The sequence below is a fragment of the Pimephales promelas genome, chromosome 19, assembly GCF_988280905.1.
Source record: "Pimephales promelas chromosome 19, fPimPro1.hap1.1, whole genome shotgun sequence".
NCBI classification, from domain to species: Eukaryota; Metazoa; Chordata; class Actinopteri; order Cypriniformes; family Leuciscidae; genus Pimephales; species Pimephales promelas.
The window spans coordinates 22051366-22072107 of NC_142787.1; the positions used below are offsets into that span (position 1 = coordinate 22051366).

General features: G+C 36.5%; 1 protein-coding gene across 12 annotated transcripts in view; it reads left to right on the forward strand.

Annotated features, from left to right (window-relative positions):
- The window catches only part of rai14 (retinoic acid induced 14), a 44639-nt gene that overhangs the window by 17219 nt on the left and 6678 nt on the right, over positions 1-20742 (forward strand). For 3 of the 12 annotated variants that reach the window (XM_089123547.1, XM_089123548.1, XM_089123552.1), the window contains exons 4-13: positions 1883-2032; positions 8032-8120; positions 8229-8293; positions 10541-10598; positions 11387-11457; positions 18408-18514; positions 19028-19227; positions 19689-19714; positions 20076-20156; positions 20332-20421. In XM_089123547.1, the coding sequence (XP_088979673.1) occupies positions 1883-2032; positions 8032-8120; positions 8229-8293; positions 10541-10598; positions 11387-11457; positions 18408-18514; positions 19028-19227; positions 19689-19714; positions 20076-20156; positions 20332-20421 (937 nt within the window). Of the gene's footprint in view, positions 1-1582; positions 1686-1882; positions 2033-8031; positions 8121-8228; positions 8294-10540; positions 10599-11386; positions 11458-18407; positions 18515-19027; positions 19228-19688; positions 19715-20075; positions 20157-20331; positions 20422-20742 lie in introns of those variants that run through there. The other 9 variants (XM_039688184.2, XM_039688186.2, XM_089123550.1 and 6 more) reach the window with 6 other exon arrangements.

Sequence of the window (20742 nt, forward strand, 5' to 3'; positions counted from 1 at the left end):
TGCAGGTGAAATTGCAGGTGAAATTGTTCCTTTGTATGGATCTGCAATTGTCAGCATATAAATTAACTATTAGCACAACAATTCCACAATGCAATAATATAGAGTAAATGTCTGGAGCAGCCTGTGCAAATGATTTCCAATGCATTTTTCTTGTTTGATAATATGCATTGCCAGCCCTCATTTCAATAAGATAACTTCATTCAGCCACAAAGACTGATCCTGTAGCTTGTGGTGTCATTGCATCATTAATTTTTTCATGCTCAAAATTTGAAGGAGGCATTACTTTTAGTCCTTTTCGGTTATTTTAGTGTCTTTTTCTTTTACTCCCCTTTTAGTCATACTAACAGCAGCTTCTGTGATTGATCCAATCTCTCTTTTAGACTTTCTCCGCTCAACCTCTCTTTGAGTGTGTAAAAGCAACACTCTGAGTTTGAATTATAAGTATACATTTTTCAAAGGTCATGGATGAAGACAAATGGAGAAAGCTGATTGATTGCCATTATTATATTTTAAAGAGAGAGAAAAAATATGCTGTTAGCTGATGTTAATCCTGAACTTGGAACAATTTGCTCTTTATATAAAATAAAAATTTTATTTCACAGTTACAAGACCAAATTGGCTTCATCTATTAAAGTGAAAAAAAAAAAAACAGTGGTGTTTTAACAGCTCCCATAAACCCTTTTTTGTGGTGTAAAGATATGGCTTTGTGAGAACGCTTACAAAGATGCACATTTCTGGGTTTTTTTTATTATTATTATTGTAAGTCCCTTGTTACTGTGATAGTTCGAGGCTACATACAGTAGAGCCCAAATTCTGAGACCACCAGAAAAATCTTTGTCTTTAAAATGTAAAATGCCATCACATACAGTATAATATATATTTTTTCTCATTACAAATTATCAGGGCTGGGCTGACAATATCGATTTCTCAGTTTGAATGGATCTTTTAGAAGAACATAAAAATGATCTTTTAGTCTGTGCTGTTTTCTGTTGATGTGTGATCCCAAGGAGAATGTATTAATTATAGAAATGAGAACTGAACTAAATTGAAAGGAAACATAGGAACATGAACAAAAACACAATGAAACATAACATAACCCTGTATCATTTACATTTGAGAAAAATGTACCAGTTCTGTAACTGATATATATATATATATATATATATATATATATATATATATATATATATGTATAAATTTCAAATTAATTGATTTTGGAATGGAATCAAGAGTGAGTCCAAATTAATGCCCAGCACTACAAATTATTTTACTAGCAATCAATAATTTATCAATTGTTTCACACAAATCTCAATAATATTTTTATCTCCCTTTAATATCAGACCTTGAGCTCAAGGTTGTTATTAAATTTGATTTAGTGACCTAGAAATAGTGAAAATATTATTTAGATATTTTTAAATTTATCAAAATCCTAAAACTTTGTATAGATAATATTATGTCTAATAATAATATCTGTTTAGTTTCATTTTCATGGACTTTCATGGACTGTTTCTCTTCAGTCACGTGTTGCCCTTTCTTCTATTTTCCTGCCAACATTTGTGACCAAGGACATTCACTATCAATCACACTCGTTTGTATTCTGTTCATAATTAACCTCTGTATTTAAGTTCCTTTTAAGATCTCATTCATTGTTTGGTTTTGTTTGTGTATGCGTGTTACACATGCTGGTAAGTTGCTTTTGCTATCTTAGAGTTTCCTATTTCCTTTGTTTAACGAACTGAACTTTGATTTATATCTACCTTTGTCATCCTTTGGACCTAATAGGTTACACACATATTGTCGAAAGTTTCAATAGTCTTTGTCAATCTGATCTTGCAGTGCTTTATCTGTGAGCTGTTTTTAAATGTTTTCAAAATTTCTTTAGGTCCATGAATGGAACAAGAACGATGAGCGTCTCCTCAGTGCAGTGGAGCATGGAGAGGCAGATAAAGTCACCACTCTCCTGTCGAAGAAAGGAGCCTGTCCCACCAAGCTTGACAGTGAGGGGAAGTCTGCGTGAGTACTGGACACTGAGGTTGCTCTCTTTCCTGTTTGATTTAGACATTGACTGCTCTAATTGTGACATCAGAAGTGTTTATAGACTTTTTTTGAGATGTGCTTTTGAAATAGTTTGCATAAGGGTGTTTATACTCCATTTGAGGGAGAGATTTGTGTTTTTTTGCATTCATTTTTCAGGGTGTTTATTTAGCAGTAGAAATTATTATCTAACCCCCACTCAAACTAATTTAGTCCGTCATTCATCATATCAGCATTTTGTTTCATAGCATTTACATCAGTCTTCATTTTCCCGTATTTACCATAGGCACAGAGATCTTCAGATGTGAATGCTTGATTTGTTTATGCTAGTCATCCAGTTTTAAAATCATGTGTGAGGCATATTTGAACCAACAATGACTGTAAAACCTCCTGTAAAAACCTTCTGATGTCAGAGCTCAGCTTTTCTGATGCTTTGGAAGTCATATAAAGGACATTTAAATATATGTTCTACTAGTTCAAAGAGGTTTGAATGCTTTGTTTCGCTGTCTTGGCAGAGATATTATAAATACATTTTTTTTAAATTGGAGCCTGAACCTGTGTAATTACATGCTTGTGTCTACATTTTCGGGGGAAATATGTTTTGAAATGATGTGGACAGATTTGTTGTGTTTGTAGGAATAACAGCAAGTTTAAATCCACCATAAAGAATTTAAAAATCTTAACAAAATATTTTAACTACAGTTGTGGCCAAAGGTTTTGCCAGTGAAATAATTTTGGTGTTTCACAAAGTTTGTTTGTTGTGGTTTTAAGTCACATTGACTCTAGACTACATGGGCAATATACGGCCCGCATAGTGCTTCAAGCCGCCCCCCACAATGTGCTCGCAATTTGGATGCAATTTGTATGAAACACCTTGCTATTTTTTAGCTGTATCAGCTAGCTACCAGGGCTAAAAGTGATATGCGATATGAACCCAAAATCGTGACACTCAGATCCACAAACCTGTGAGAAGGCAGAATCGCAACACGCCCCTTCCAACTCCTGGTTATCCTTCCCGTCCAGATCCAATGCTACCTCATCTTCAAATTACTATTAGTAGGCTATTCTTTAAAGTTAACATTATAAAATAGATGGACCTACACTACACCACACAAAACTAGTTTAAGATAAATTCTTTAAAATTGGGCAATTCCAGCGTTATGGATGTGACATTTGCAGTCAAAACTTGAAATATAAATTCTCAGAAAATGCATTTAATACCAATATATTGAAATGTCTGTTTATATATCTATACTCCCTTAATAAAGGAGTCCAGATATTAGAAAAATATCTGTCTGCACATGCATTTTATATTTAATGTGAGGGAAATAAATATGCGTGACACAAAACAATGTTTAACTTTTAGATGGCAAAATTTATTATAGTAATTCTGTGAATTACACTGCGAAAACCACAGAGACATCAAACAGAAAGCACAAAACCTTACTTTAAAGTGAACAGCCGACAATGGCAAAGAAAATACTTATTTATCAATTAATAATTAAAATATCTCCTTGCTTTATTTTACATATTCATAATCCTTACTTTTGCCGATTCTTTGTAACAGCCGGTCCTTTATTGGCAGCGCCACCCTTACATGTTATTTGTGGCCTGTTTAGTAAGCAGGATTTGATGGCCACATTCTTAGACTTATGAAAGGCAATTCAATTTGGAAGTAATCCAAGTATTCTCTCAGATTGAGTAATGTAACAGAATGCGTTACAAATGGCATTTTTGGACATGTATTCTGTAACGAAATACGTTTTGAAAGTATCCTTCCCAACACTGGAAGTCTGTATGTTAATGCAGTGGTTCTCAAAGTGGGGTCCGCTGATGTACTCACGGTGAGGTTCTTTTTCATTCTTTGCTTAGGGGTAAAACGAAATTTGTTTGCCGTAATATACTGCAAGCAAACACATTACATAATTACATAATCGCCACAGATCAATGGTATTACAAAGGTGTTGACCATAGCCGTAGCAAACTTTTCTGGAAAGTTCACTTTGGCAAGCAGTTTTTGAACTCCAAACGAAGTTACTTTTTACCTGATTTTCAGTTTGTTTTTCGATTTCACTTTGAAGTGTTTCGGTACCTTTCCATTGAAATTTTGGATCCATGACAAGGTGGATTTTAATCCCATAGAGAACCTGTGGTCAATCCTTAAAAGACAAGTTGTGATCAACTCCAAGCACTAATAAGGCAACAATGGATTGCCATCAGTCAGGATTTGGCTCAGAAGCTGATATCTAGCATCCCAGAGCAAATTGTGGAGGTTATGAAGAAGGATCAATGCTCTTTCCATATATTGAATGATTTTGCCAATAAAAGCCTTTTTAGTTGGACTTGGCCATGACTAGGTTTGCTAGGTGGTTGCTAGAATATTCTGAGCAAGTTCTCACCGGTCTTAGATTTCCTAGACTATAATACTTTCTAGCAGAATGTGTCATAAAATGTATGAGAAGAATACTCTCTCTAATGTTAGATGCAGTTAAATGTAATTTTAACACACACAAACTTAAAAAATATCAGCTATAAAGAAAGTATAGCAACATTCCTTTGAGCAGCACATCAGAGATAGACAAGTGATGAATGATGAGATGGATGAATTAGCTCCAGAGAATGCAGAGAGATGAGCTTTCTCTCTTCACTCTGCAAGTAATGAACTCGGACACTGCCGACCTGAATGAGTCTGTAGTGTCCTGCGTTAGGGCGGCTTGAGCCGAAGTGTTCTTCTCATAGGCTCACAATAAATCCTTATCTTATTTGAGAAGTCCATTGTGTTTGTGTGCTTGCGCTCCAGAGGGTTCACAGGCCAGAGAGGCGCATGTAGAACACAAAGCCTTGCTGTATTTCCAAGCGGTCACAGTTGCCATGGAGATATAATTTCCTTATAATAAAGGAGTCGGACATGAGTCCAACGTGTTTTGGTAATCATATGCTCTGGTGACTATGTCATTTACCTTGAAAAGCACTGTGAGAGAACACTTGATAATATTAATTACAAAACACGGGAGAAATGCAGCAGCAAATGTTATCTCTTCTTTCGGGGTTAAAAGAAACAGAATCTGTTTTGTGGAGAATGCTGAGTGACTAAACTTTTAATTGACTTTAATAAAACCTAAGGAAACCATGTGATTATGCTCCATAATTGTATGCAAGAAAGTTTTTCATATTTTTTTTAAAGACAGTTTAAATAAGCATATTTAAGTTCACTTAAGTCATCATATATTACCCATCTTTTGTTTTTTCAAATCTATAAGACTTGATTTTTTTTGTCAATACAATAGAAGTCAAGGGTAACCAAATTAAATATAAATTTACCAACATTCTTCAAAATATCATCTTTTGTGTTCGGGAAAAGAAATTCATATAGCCTAGGGGAATGACTGACTTTCTTCTGTGGAACACAAAAATGGTGACAGAATTGTCACTTTAGTGTTAAAGGTGCTGTATGGATTTTTTAGTGGCCTTTATCTATCATGTTTCAGATTGCAACCTTTTTTTTTTTACAAGAGCGCTCGTGCTCTTGCATGTGCTCGAACACGAGCGCGAGGACTCATGGTACACGGCCACACTGAGACTTTCAACACACCGGAGAATGCATCACACAACATGCTGGAAACTCATGTAAACTCCCACTGCAATGTTACAGTAATAGGCTACCTTTATCAGCTTGACTGAACTAATGCTCATTTCAGTGTAACAGTAAGATCGTATAAGATGTGATGAGTGACGTTAGACAGTAGATCTAGTTCATAAAATAAGTTACATCCTAAAGCACCTAGTTTTTGTTATCCTGGAACAGTATTTTGTGTTAATTTCATGTCTCATGTATGTTGTAGTTTACCTTGCTATTTCATTACAGTTTACCATTATTTCAGCATATCTGAAAACTTGTAATTTATCACAATAAAAATAGCGGAGGTCTCTGCGTAATTCAAGCGCTCTGTCGATGTTGATCTGTGTTTTCGTCCTAAGTCGATTCGATTCACGTTTGGCTTGACGAGCTTCAGCAGATACTGAGATTTTTGTTACGTTTTGTTTTTTTTCTATTTTTGTGGAGTTTGTTTTGGAGTCTGTGTTGTGTTGGAGGCAGGAGTTTTTTGGGTGTTTTCAGACTCATGTCGTCAGCTGCAGTGCCGTCGCATAGACTGTATATAAAAGGAGAGAGGCTCGGGAGCGCGCATGCATATCATATCCCATGGATTTCGCAGAAAATCCGACCCGGAGACTTCACATAAAAATAGCAATAGTGGCCTTCAGAGGTAATATCAAAACCCTACAAGTGGATCATGTGTGATTACAACTCCTTCACACACAGGCATTAAAAAAGGAATTCGTTTTAGAAAAAAGTTACCTTTGGCTCTTGTAACCATCCTTTTAAATGCAGTGTTTCAAAATTACTATGATGTGTGTGTTGCTTTAATTCTACCAAAAAGAGTGTTTTTTTGTTTTTTTTGTGAACTGACCTTTAGCATTTGAGCATTAGAGTGATATTTCCAAGCGGTTGTGCTTGGTCGCATTTACTTTACCTGTCTCCTAAACCTTCTTCAAAGTTTCCCTACTCTGCTGTTTTTGAGTGCCTAAGTGAATTTAAAAAATGGTTTTCAAGTAATTTTCTAAAATACTTCTGGTTGGTTCAAAAAATACAAGTTATTTAGATAAGAGGTACTGTTCCTCTGTCGAATCAGGTTAAAAGTTTGGGTGTCATTCTTGACACAACTCTGTCTTTTGAATCTCACATAAATAGTGTTACCCGTTGTGCATTCTTCCATATTCGCAGTATAAATCATCTGCGTCTTGTCCTTGCACTCAAGAGTACTGCCACACTTGTGCAAGCAAGTTACATCAAGAATAGACTATTGTAATGCTTTATTTTTGGCTTCCTTCCAAATCCCTTCATAAATTACAGTTGGTACAAAACGCTGCAGCTAGAGTCATTACCAAAACATGCATTTTCCAACACATTTCCCTTGTTTTACGGAAGTTTTTAGTTTTAAAATTTTACTTTTAACTTACAAAGCACTTAACAATTTGCCTCCTCCGTATCTTCAAGATCTTCTTCATATACATGTTCTTCCTGCACTGTAATATCTGCCTCTGCATTTACTCTTGTTCTGCCACACACTCGAACCCCCATTTAACTCTCTTACTGTAGAATTCAGTAATCGCAACTTCTCGACTTAAAACGTATCTGTTTAGGCAGTTTTTTATGTGATTTAATGTCTGTTGCTGTACTGGATTGATTGTTTATTGTTTTTTTTAATGAATTTTTATACGGCGACTCACATTAAATAAAATGTATTATGATTATTATTATTTATTGTTCTTAAATTGTCATATTTAAAGTTCTTGGTTTGTTCATTTAAAGGTCAGAACCATGTTATCACAAGTAACATAATCATCAAAGTTATTATCTGGGCATCTTGCATAGCTTTAGTTGTTAGCTTTATTATTGCCCAAAAGAGATTGCATCTTGATCCTTATCCCCCAGAAGAGTTTAATCAATTTCATATAGATTAATTTGTGTTTTTGCTGAAGTTTGTCCTCTTGAGAGCCAATTGATAATAAGATTGTAGATATCAAACCAGTGGGTTTCAATGGAAGCTGTTTATTAAGGGATATGGATGGAATGGGTTTTTTCATTGTATGGTGGTTGTGTCCACACGCCTGCAATACACATTTATATGCATCACCACCATATACAAGAGAATTTTGCTTCCGATGACCCCTTTAAAGAAGTTTGTGCCTGACTTGCTACACAGAATTGATCTAGTGACACTCATTTGCACTAGAGTGCTTTACAATTGCCCTAGGGCAAGCATATAGAAAGAGCATGCCATTGACCTACCTTTTAAATTAAAAAGCCCTCTATTTACTGCATATAGGTTACAGGCAAGTTATACATGACACAAAAACTGACCAAGTGTGAGTGGCGTGGCTAATCTGCAACTAAAATGACGTGTTAATGACACTTTTCCCCCCTTTCTTTCTCAGTCTGCATGTAGCAGCCACACAAGGTCAAGGCGAGTGCCTTGCTGTCATCCTGACTTACGGGGCTGATGTTTCTCTGCAGGACGCTTCAGGTTGTTTACAACTAGATCAACATGTTTTCTTGCATTACTTATATGTTACGGAAGTGTACATTTGTAAAAATGTTAATAACAAGTCTTGTTTCCTTCTCTCCACATCAGGGTTTACTGCTTTACACCTTGCTGCCAAAAACAACCATCCTGAGTGTGCCAAAAAGTTGCTTCAGGTAATATTTTCAAGTGACTGTGTATTACAGACTGAGATTTTGATGTATACACAGAGATGGAGTGGATGCTAATGGGAATAACAGCCATTCTCTTGGCATGCTGTGTGCCAGCTAAACAAAAAGAGCAGATTTTGTTCCTGCAGTTTCGTAAACTAGCAAAGCCCACGGCCTCCCTCTGTGAGCTTGGAGAGTGTTGCATGTTTGGATTTGTGTGTGTGGGCAGGTTGGCATGTTCCAAGACTCCCCTCAGTCTGCTGAGGCACCTTCTCTAGCGTCTCTTTTATCATCATGGGTGATTCATTCTCCACTCCATGTAATTCTACTTGAGCTGCACAGATCTGAAATATCCAGGGCCTGTCAGCTGTGTTCACTAATAGGTGTCAGAATTGGCTTTGCCAGTATGGATTAAGGGTGTACAAACTCTAGGCAATCGGAACCTTGCTGTAGCACGCTCGACCCCAAGTCTGGTTCATTTGACTAGTGTGATCACTTTGTGCCATGCCCAGGCACAATACGCTCGACCGTGCCTTGCCCCGCTTGAAGATTTGGGCATGGGCGCGGTATGCATGTAGTGTAATCTTGTGAACCGCACCAGAGCAGGGAATAGCTACTACCTTTGTGTGCACCACTGTCAACATTACGACAACAAACATATTTGATTACTACTAGGATGGTACACTTTTTAATTAATTCGAGTATATATTTGGTATATGGAATATCGAGTATATCTCCTTCAGATACCTAGAACCCGGCTAAAATCAAGGGGTAACCTGAGATTTTGAAGTGGCTGACCCAACACTGTCAATCGTTTTAATTCTTTTATTTAGCAAGTATGCATAAATAAATAAATCAAGATTAAGCACATTTAATATACAATAATTGACTAAATATTTATATTTCTGATAAATGCTGTTCTTTGGATAAGATGAAACTTCTTATTCATCTTATCACAAAATCCTAAACATATATGAAGAGTTCAGATGCAAAAGCCTCTAAGTGCCATTTGAAATTTTCTTCTAGAATGATAATATTTATCAAGCTTGTATATTTACGTTCAGTCATTTCACTTAAATGGCAATGAAGATTACCTATGAATTGTCATTTAAGTGAAATTACTGAACTTGAATATACGAGCTTGATAAAAGTGATCAGCATTTGCATCTGAACTCTTCATATACATGGTTTCCACAAAAATATTGTGCAACATGTGAAAATAATTAGAAATGTTTCTTATGCACAGAATCCGCAAATTCTAATAATTTCTGAATATGTGACACTGAAGACTGGAGTAATGATTTTTAAAATTCAGCTTGCAAAATTACATTTTACAAAATATTAAAATAGCTCTTTTGAATTATAATATTTCACCGTGTTGAATTTTTTTTATCAAATAAATGCAGCATTGGTGTGCATGCATATTTCTTTCAAATATATTTTAAATATTGCACCAACAACCCAAACTTTTCAGGGGTGTGTGAACATTATCTTAAATGTGTTCTACAAGTTTTGAATGAGGTTGTTTAACTGTTGAAAGCCTTGCAAATATATGCATTATATATTCATCAAATATATTGATAAATTCCCCTCCAGGTGTTCATCATTGAATTAATTGTCCTCCTGTGAAACAGAAAATAATTTAGTTTCACCCAGAAGTCCTAAACTAAAACTCTTCGCCTGGCTTCCCAAACACAACATGTTCTAATGAGTCTGATGAAATGTTCCCTGAAAATTAAAACAAAACTTTCTTGTTGATTGAATTTCTAGTCATTTCTAATGACAAAACAAGTCATTGACCTTTTCTAATTAAAATAAGCTTTGGAGTTTTATCTAGGCATACAAGACAAGTTATTGAAGGATTTAAGAGGGACATATGGAATCTCATTTACATTATAGTAGCAGAAGGAACTTGAGGGTTAATAGCTGGCAGTCAGTCATAAGACATCCACATTAGGCACATTTTTAGGTCTGATTGGCTACTGCAGTCAGTCAGGTTTAATATATTACACCTCTTCTCGGATGATGCCTGTCAAATAAATGCCTCGTGCCTGTTCGTCCATGAACACTGGCCTGACATGCTGCTAAATGTTTAATAGGAGCGCAAATCATTAACTTGCACCCAAAAGCATAGCTGTTTTGATTGAAAGGTTGTAATTGGTGTCTAGCAGTGCTTTCTGGGAAGAACATGTCATGGTGGTTTTAGATAATGTGTTAGAAGCAATAGTCTAATATGATTTATTTATTCTACAGGCCAAGTGTGTGGTGGATGCACCTGACAGCTCAGGGAAGATGGCTCTTCATCATGCAGGTGAGGTGCAAAATTGCCTTGTTTTAAAGATTATTCTGTTATTACTGCTCAACTCAGGAGCCTTTCAAGGACGAGCAACAGACTTAATCTTCAGTATATTTTGTCTTCTTTCACTTCTTTTTACTTAGTGTTTTTGGTGCAAATGTTTTCAACATTAACCCCACAGCACCTTTATTCCACTCCCAAGCACAGAATGGCATGTCATTGCCGACTATTTGCTCCAAATTGCCAGGTAGTGAGGGCAAACCCAAAGAAAAGCATGTTTTTATTTGTGGATAGACAAAATTGCTCCCTAGCAAATAAAAAAAAGTTGCTCCCCTGCTCCCCTGTCTGTATAGAAGACAGTGAGGAAAAAAAACTGACATTGTTTGTTGTTGTTAATTGAGCCTTTTTGCCATCTGCGAGGGATTTAACCGGGGTGGGATCGGCCTCGAAGAGCAAAGAGCTTGCAGCCACCTGGAGGTCAGAAGTCTGCCGGCAGGATGTTTTAAGCAAAACATGGTTTCATACAGACTACAAAGCAGAGAAACTGCATTTAAGCCAGTCCGCTGCTTGAGAATAATGGCAGTGATTGGTTGAGAAACAGGGTGTGATTTTTAAATGGGGCGCTAATATTTGTTGGGAAATAGGTGGCGTCGCACACTATGAGCCGGGTTTTGGTCTCTGTGGGAAAGCTTGCAGTGTTCATAGTAATTACTCTTTAAAGAGTTTGTTGGCATGCTGTTAAACCCTTGTTTGTGTGTCTGTGGGGATAAAGAACTGCTTCTTATTATCTGTTCTCTCTTTAGCTGCCAGCGGAAACTCTGCGATAGTTCAGCTTCTGTGCGAGCACAAGTGTCACGTCAATCTTGAGGACTTGGTATGTATGAGTCTCATAAGGAATATTTTAACTGCTGTGAAAATGGACTGTCTTTCTCTACGTGTATCTCTGCATTGTCAAGGACAACTCCCCAAAGACTGTTCTCTGTGGGTTTGAATCCGTGTTCAGCTGCATTGATTTAAATTCCCATGGCACACTTGAGGTCTCTTGTTACTAGGAGATTGCTTGTCCAAAATTGTTTTTTTTACTTTCTATTCTACAATGAGTTTCTTTTGTTCCTACAAGAGTCTCTCAGTGCTTCTTTTATATAGCTTCTGTTTGGTTGATGACAAGAACGCTGACTAGCAGTACAAAAGTATCTTTTTTCTTTTTTGTAATCTGTACTTACAGGTAGTAAGGGATTTTTTTTTTTTTTTTTTTTTTCAGACTACTACAAAAATCTCTGGCATGTTTTGGTTTTAACCTTCAAATGGTCTTCGTTTCCTTTTTACACTTCTGGGCTTCGGGGGCTATACGACCCCAACAATTGATTGAGTAATTGTACAAAAAATATACATTTTTAATCATACAAATAATATATCATTTTTTGTTTACTTCTCATCTATTCATTAATCCTGTGTTTTTGGATATATAAAGTACTTTTGTATCCATATACCACACAATTCCTCAACTACACCATTAGCTTGCATATAAAATATTTTTTTATGATACATTGCATTTATGCTCTAGTACTAGGCCTTCATTTCTGTGTAAAAATGTTCAGATTTATGCCGGATTTTTTTTTTTGACGCATAAAAAAAATATATTTATTTTTTTTTTTCACATTTCCCATTTATTTTAATGTGGGGTCATATTGACCCCGAAGACCAGAAGTGTAAACATTTTTTTTACATACCTTCAGAACAACCGAATCAAGCCCAGTTTTTTGTGTGTGTAGATAGATAATGTATGAAAAGTCACAAAATCTTATTACACTGAGTTGAAGGGAACCTTTTTTTTATTAAATAAAAGTCGATTGTGGTCATATAGACCCCTCGACCCGATTGAGGGCTACTAAATAAGAATTTAAATATTGCATTGGATTTAAATATTATTACAAAACTATTAGATATTGTGTTAAATAATTGAAAAAAAGGCTTCAAAACTTTAGACAACAGAAGAAAAATATTAGCACATCCAAAACCATAATGTTTTTTTCTTTAAAATATCTTTTGTAAACGATGACTCTATTCATACTCAAGGTTTTTATCCATTGCCCATCACACTGACCTTACTCCTCTGTGTCGGAAATGTATTAATATGCATTACATTATCTGGGCATCCTTAATAAGTATACAAATTATTCTTATTCAGCATTCATTGAATGGATTGAGCTGTCCCAGCAGTGTCTGTTCTAATTAATCCACATTTATTCACAAAGATATAAATCCACAATTATTCACAGTTATCCTTTAATAGTAGTGTTATGTTTTAAGACCCACAGCGCTATTATCCCAGAGATTAGACTGACTGTGGTGAAGGATGAACGACCCTGATGCATCTCGAGAAACATATCATTCTAATAATACATCAAATAGTGGTGTTCTGTCAGGGGAGACCGCTGGAAAAGTAGCAACGGCTATCAACCTGTATTAGGTAGGGCTGACAGGCGATTACATTTTTAAAATCTAATTAATTACATGATGGTCCAATGAATTCATCTAATTAACCGCACATCAAATTTGGCTGTGAAATTACCCCCAAAGATTATTTCAAATCATTATTGTGGTAAATCTGCAGTCCGCAGCTTTTCCTCTTTGTCGCCATCTCTGTTCGAAATCTGCAAATGCAGTCATTCATGGAATTATCAACTTTACGCGAGTTGTACTTTAACACCCTCTTGACATGGTAGAGTGCGGATAAACAATGTTTTTATTATTGGTTTGGTTATTTTTACGAATTGGCCATTGAATCATTGGTTCACTCGATTGATTCGCTCAATACGTTAATTCAATCAGAAAAGAAACTCTGACTTGAATTGGCGCTGCACAGACCGATTGGTGTATGACATCAAAGTACTGCAAGAGCAATTCAAAACCATACAGAGCCGCCTGCTCTCTAATCACTCTCGTGGTACTTACTGTGTTTCTCAGAGATGCACAACAGTTCTGCTATGGCTAATGATTTATAATGAGCTGCTTTATCAAGACAACAGATGCATAATTTAGATATTTTCATCTATTTTGCATGTACCAGAACAGAATTCATATTTTTGCCTTTTGCATAAAAATATCCAAAACTTCTTTTACATATATCGAAAGCATGTATTTTTCATAAACTTGGACTTAAAGGGTTAGTTCACCCAAAAATGAAAATTCTGTCAGTATTTACTCACCCTCATGTTGTTCCAACCCCGTAAGACCTTCGTTCATCTTCGGAACACAAATTAAGATATTTAAGATATTAAGATCGCTCCTGCATACAGTCCATAGGCTTCTTGAGGGACTGGCTCTTGCTGTCCTCAAAGTCATTAAAGACATCGTTAAAATAGTCCAAGTGACTACAGGGGCTCAATCTTAAGTTTATCAAACGACGAGAACACTTTTGTGCGCAAAAAAACAACAAAAATAACGACTTTGTTTCAACTATTCGTTTATTTCTCCCTCTGCGCGAGTCAGGTTACTAGTTTAATAGCGTAAGCTTCTGTTATTGTACGTCACACGCATCACACACACATGACCAGTGTCGGCCAATAGTGAGCCTACGTGTGACGTAGCTCTACGCAATCACACTACGTTAACTGACTTGCAGGCTCATGGAGAAGCAAGTGAATAGTTGAAATAAAGTCGTTATTTTTGTTGTTTTTTTGCGCACAAAAGTGTTCTCGTCGTTTGATAAACTTAAGATTGAGCCCCTGTAGTCACTTGGACTATTTTAACGATGTCTTTAATGACTTTTCGGGGACAGCAAGAGCCAGTCCCTCAAGAAGCCTATGGACTGTATGCAGGAGCGATCTTAATATCTTAAATATCTTAATTTGTGTTCGAAGATGAACGAAGGTCTTGCGGGGTTGGAACAACATGAGGGTGAGTAAATACTGACAGAATTTTCATTTTTGGGTGAACTAACCCTTTAACTGTGCCTGTCTGCTAGATAAACATCCTTTGTCTACCATGCGACATTATCACCTATTTTCTAATTCACACATCTCACTTGTCATAATGTTAGCATGCAGCTCCAATTAAATGAACGGTTATTCTCTTTTCAAGCTGTATATTACTGAGAGACAGAGGGCCGGTGTGGGAGGCAACGAACCCCCAAGCTGTGGCTCTCAAATTTAAACAACCATGACTAAAGAGCTTCAGCAGTCAGAAAGGAGAACGAGAGAGTCAATACTAAATGGGAATCAGAGGCTGCTTCTGCTCACGGTCACTGATTATCCACCGTCGTCATCCTCTGAGGCAAGCGTGGCACATTCATGCCCACTCAGCCCATTGCTTTGAACATTCGTAAATACCTGCTCTCTCTGGTAAATGATTTGGCGTAGCCCAAATAATGTCGCAATAACATTCTGGCCTCAAGCACAAATCATTGAGCTTTGATGCCCACTCAGAAAACACTGGGCCTAATTTTTTGAAAACTAGCCTGTTAGTAATGAACGAGTCCAGTGATGTGTGCCTTTTTTCTTTTTTTCTTTCTTTAAACTCATCTTGGAGTTTGCCTTTGAGCTGGTAAATGGATGGAAATCCTTCATCCACCTACAGCTTAGCAAAAGCCACTCTATCTAATTTAGAAAACTCTCACCTGGTTATTTCCCTCTTATTTCTTCCTCGCAGCATATGGGAGGCTCATATCCTCAGGAGCATAGCATGCAGTTTGTGCACAGATTTTTTTTATTTACACTGCAAAAATGTTTACAATTTAACAGTATAGTTGCCAAAAATGACAGTTTGTTATCATTTACTCTTGCTCATATCATTGCAAACTCATCTGACTTGGTCAGTGGTTTTAATGAAAAGGGACCGACGCATAAAATCACCTCAAAATGCATTGTGTGAAAAATGGCCTTGCTTGTTTTGTTTCTCACAGAGGGAAGAAAGTCTCACAGGTTTTATCTTTATGTCTCACAGTTTTTTTTATGTCCCTTTGAAGGTACTGTAGAAGTGACAAGCTGTTGTACCTCTTTGCGTATTTCCTTTTGTGATTGCAACAGCTTACGATCTCCTAGCTTGAAGAAATTAATATTGAGGACATTTACAGGCTTTCTTTGAGCAACACCTTATACAATGGTTTGTTAGATACAATATTTTCTCACAACCTGTTTTATGTTAAGACATTATGTAAACAAACCAAATCAATCAATTTTCCTACAATCAAGCTAATGTTTCTTTTAAACTGACCCAGCCATTGCATAATTGGCTCAGTTGTGAATGCCCATGAGGTATATGTTGTAAACAGACTTTCTCCACAGCAGCCTTCTGCTGTTTATCAGTGCTGAATACAGTTATAAACTAATTAATTGGGATTGTTGTGGTTTGCTATGTGAAGAGAATTTATTTTTCTCAACTTAAAGGCCTTGTGAAATTGTTTTGAACAATTATATTTTCACCATAATTTGCCTAGAAAATGTAATTTGACTTAAAGGTCACTCCCAGAATGTTCAAAATGTTGATGGGATGTGTAATAGCTAAACAAAATAGACAATTATTTCATCACTCATATATTAGGCATGTAAAGATGTTCCTGTTTGTATAAACTGTAGTTATAATATTTCCTGACCTTCCAGATGTCTTAAATGTTAGCTTGTTAAATTTAATCTTGTCTTCAATGCATGCCATGGAAGAAACCGCACGAGCATACAGTAGGATTATATTTAATCATTTAATTTTCTCTGCTTGATGCCATATGAGCTCCAATCACCTCCTGGACTGCTATGACTAAGCTTTTGCCAGTTAAGATGCAAATTGAAAAACATCTAAAACATCTGGCAATATTTGAAAAATGCCGAAAAGTGGGCAGAGCCCAGCGGAGGGGGGAGAGGGGGAGGTTGGGCATGCTCCTGAGACGGGTCTCTCTGTAGGCAAGGGCGTGGTTAGCTGGTGCCTGCTTACATCACAGGACACCACAACTCCCAATAGGAAAATTCAACTGCAGTAGCCACTGTTCAACCTGAAGAGGGCAGCACTCAGAAGTTTTTACACCATATATTGTACAATTAAAACACTTTATTCCCAAATGTCAAAACAATTACTCGAATCAATGAACAGCATTAATAAAGCCCCAGTCTTACAGATCATTAACAAAAAAAAAAAAATGTTTTAGGGTTTAGTTACTCTTTAAAGGGACAATCTGTAGGAATTTCTCCCATCTAGCAGCGAAAATGTGTTTTTGCATTCAAACAAATTGTGCTCACCAGCGCCTCGCTTTTTCAAATGCGTGTTGCTTCTACGGTTGCCATTATGTACCAAAAAGCTATGACGTCTTCTAGTAGCACTTCAAGTATTCCTTCAGGTGAACAGGTTTGCTATTTCAAACAAACACAACGAACAAACGAATGTTCCAGTATGAATTACTGACTGTGAAAAACATTAACTACTGTAATAAGTAGTTATGCCTTCTTTATTCGTTATATTTTATGAAGAACACATGTGCATTGTTAGATATTATCATCAACTTTTATCTATTAATGTTCATCTGTCTATAAAATAAAGTACACAACCAAACAATGAAAAAAAGCTTGTAATTAAGAATGTAACATTGACTTACCTGTCGAGAGGAGAGAAGGACAGCGTCTCTTTTGAAATCTTTCTCCTCCATTAGCTATATCCACCTGGAAAAAGCTCTCCCGATATTAACTCGTATTTTTTGTAATCTCCTGTCACGTTTCCTTTTATGATCTATTTTGGACTTTTCCGGCGATGAGGATTTGCAATGCAGCCTTTTAAACTTGCCGAGGAAAACTCGCCTCTCACTGCTCTGCTCCTCCGTTTCTGCTGCTTTCAGTTACGAAAGTGCGTTGTAGAAACGTGTTGGCCTAGTACTTTTTGTCCCTCTCTGCTGTTGTAGTTTTTCAAGATGGCGGAACTACATGGAAGCCTCCGTAAACCTACCTGTCCCATGTATACAAAGATGATAAATTCTTTGTTCACGAGGAAACTCAGATAATTGGCAGAGGTATTTGTACACCATTGAGGACATATTTCTGAATAAAAATATAGATTTTAAATAATAAAATACATTAAAAAGTACACATTGTCCCTTTAGGATCTTATGCATAAAGGTTGTGTCTGTACCATAAATTAGCATCAACACAGTCTCAGTTTCCTCACACTTCCCAGGGAAAAACTGCACCATGTTGTGAGCTCCCACAGAAAGTCTAGATCTGCACTTCTTCCTTCCTGAAGAAAAAAAATACAACTTTGGTGCTTTTCTCTATAAATAATTCAAATATACCATAATGTCAGCAGAACTGAAAACACTACTGTATAGTTCACAATGTTTTGCATCCACAGCCTCTTTTTTTTGTTGTTTTTGTAGTTTTAGTAGTTTTAAATGAGAAAGCCTAAATGCATTGAAGTGCTGTACAGAGTTGTGGTGTAATTTTCAGGTTGCAGCTCAAATTCAGCCTCGTCATCCTAAATGTGCTTTTGATGAGGTGTCAGGTTCTCTCGCTCTGGAATAATTAGCCGAACCCCCTGTGACCTCTGGGGTCGCTTGCAGGAGGTGGTGAACTCTTTGAGAAGATTGTTTGCCCAAGGATATTAAAAAAAGAAGGGGGAAGTTCACCTATACTTTAATATCATGTTGATTTGAATGCATCAGGTTTTACTTCTGTTGATATTAGATGTCTAAAGCTCTATTACATTTTGACGATAATTCAGTGTCTTCACTGTCTCGCTGTTGCCTGTTGTGTCTAATGTACTATCTATTCCTATAACGTAGCCTCTTAACATGCAGAGGATGGTATTTGAAGGAAAATTATGTTGATTTAAAGCTCCTTTTCCATTTAGGACGGCTTAACGCCCCTGCTTTTGTCAGCTAGACATGCACACGCAGAGGTTTGCCTGAGCTTATTGGACTGGGGTGCTGACATCAATGCTAGAGACAAAAATGGCAGGTATGTTTCTGGTTATCAGTCACAATTTTGAGACCGCCAAAAAGTAAAGTTTTTCAATTTAAACATTCCGCCCTGCTATCATATCAAGTTAGCTGAGTAAACTAAATTGGAATGCTAACTGTGCATAACATAATCTATTTTTAGACGGACCACGCTATCGTTCAAAAGTTTGGGATCAATATGATTTTTGTTTTGTTTTGGTAAGCATTTTATGGTCACCAAGGCTGAAAAATATTTCTGTGATGGCAAAGCTGAATTTTCAGCAGCCATTACTCGTTAGTCTTTCAGAGTCTGTCAGAAATCATTCTAATAAGCTGCATTGGTGCTCAAGAAACATTTCTTACATTTTTTTCAGGATTCTTTGATGAATGGAATTTCCAAAAGAACAGAATTTCTTTCATTTTTATGTGAAATAGAAATCTTTTGTCTTTGCTTTAAATGCATTTACTGTCGCTTTTGATCAATTTAATGTGTACTTGCTATCAATGAAAAAAACATCTGTTATCCATTCAGAACCGCAGTGATGTTGGCCAGTGAGAGCAGCTGTCCGGCCGCTGTCGAGATTTTGGTGCAGAGGGGAGCTGACCTGCTCATGGTGGACTCGCTCGGCCACGACGCGCTCCATTACGCCAAACTGTCTGGCAACAGCGAGGTCCGAACCATTCTCAACAATGCCCTCCACAGACAGCAGTCGGAATCAGGTCATTTTAAAAGTGAATATCAGTGTGATGCCAATTTAAACAATTTAGCTTTGATTAAAATACCAATGGTCATAATCCTCTCCATGATGCTTAAAGTCACCATGAAATCAAAATTGACAATTTTTGGGGGGGAATATTGCAGTATTTGCTATAAATAATTGATCCGAATATTTGTGCATGTGTCATTTCCTTAAATATTAAATTGTGTTTTTTTTTTTTTTCTGTCCTCAATTACACGCAGCTTGTTGGCTCAACATTGCCATCTAGTGGTATTTTTTTTTCTTTTTTTAGACCTCATGATTTCACACATCCAACTTTTTGCAAAATTTCTCAGATCTGATTGCGAAATAATTAAAAAAAGGAAAGATTAAGACAGAATAACTAATGTTAGCACCAGGCAATGTCATGCCATTTTCATGTTCCCCTCATAACCACACTCCATGTTTTCCCCTCCTGTGTCTTTGCATGAGCAGATAAGAATTCAGTGAGAACCCCTCAGGTAAGCAAGTTCATTTCCATTTCATTACTTTTCGTCCCCTCAGACTTTAATGGTTTTCCTAATTTTTTGATTTACAGAACCTGCAAAATTGCTCCATAGACAATTTAAATTCACATTTTAACTGTCAGCCTCAAGCCTGGAGTTTTAATTGAATATTCCTTTATTTTTACATTTAACAAACATTTCCACAATGCACTTTTAGAAACCTGCACTGGCATTTGCCTCACCCTGTAGTGATAGTCTTCTTTTCCCAAACTAAGTGTGCAGTGTTTATTTCACTAACCACTTAAACACTTTACTTCGTCTCTCTCTCTCTCTGTCTCTCTTTTTGCCACTCTTCTTATCACGCACACAATCTCAGCATGGTCAAAAGTTAAATGAGGACAGAAGCTCCACTCCCAAAAAGAGAAAAGCACCTCCTCCTCCCATTAGCCCAATCCAGGTAAAGACACACAGTGCTGAATCTGTAATCGGTAATGATCTCTGCACTTTCTAAAAGCTTTAGATGCAATTCTTTATGCAATTACTTCTGAATATTCATCTGATAACAAATTTTTCTGTATCCATATTGGCTCTCACTGCCTCACTTTTACGCTCGCCTTTGTCTTATTTTTCAGTCGGCTGGTATCATCTCACCACCTTATTTTACACCAACTGATACTCCTTTGTCCAGCAAAAGTGATTCATCCAAAAGATTCAATTACAAGGTAAAATATGGAACGAGCATTAAGGGGTATTAGTTTGAATAAAATATATAAAGTATGTATATCGAGAAAATATTATAATATTGATTGTAATCATTTATGCCTTATTATTTATTATAATATTGTTAACAATAAAAAATAAAAATATCCTAAAAATTAATTTTGTAACTAGTAAAAAAATAGTTTAACTAACTACCGTTGTCCAGCAATTACTGGACATTGACCGGGAAAAAAACTAAATGTCCGACAAAATTAAATCTCTCCGGTCAAATTGTCTGATTAAAATTCCCCCTAACACAATATGAATTTGAGAATAAGCCTAAA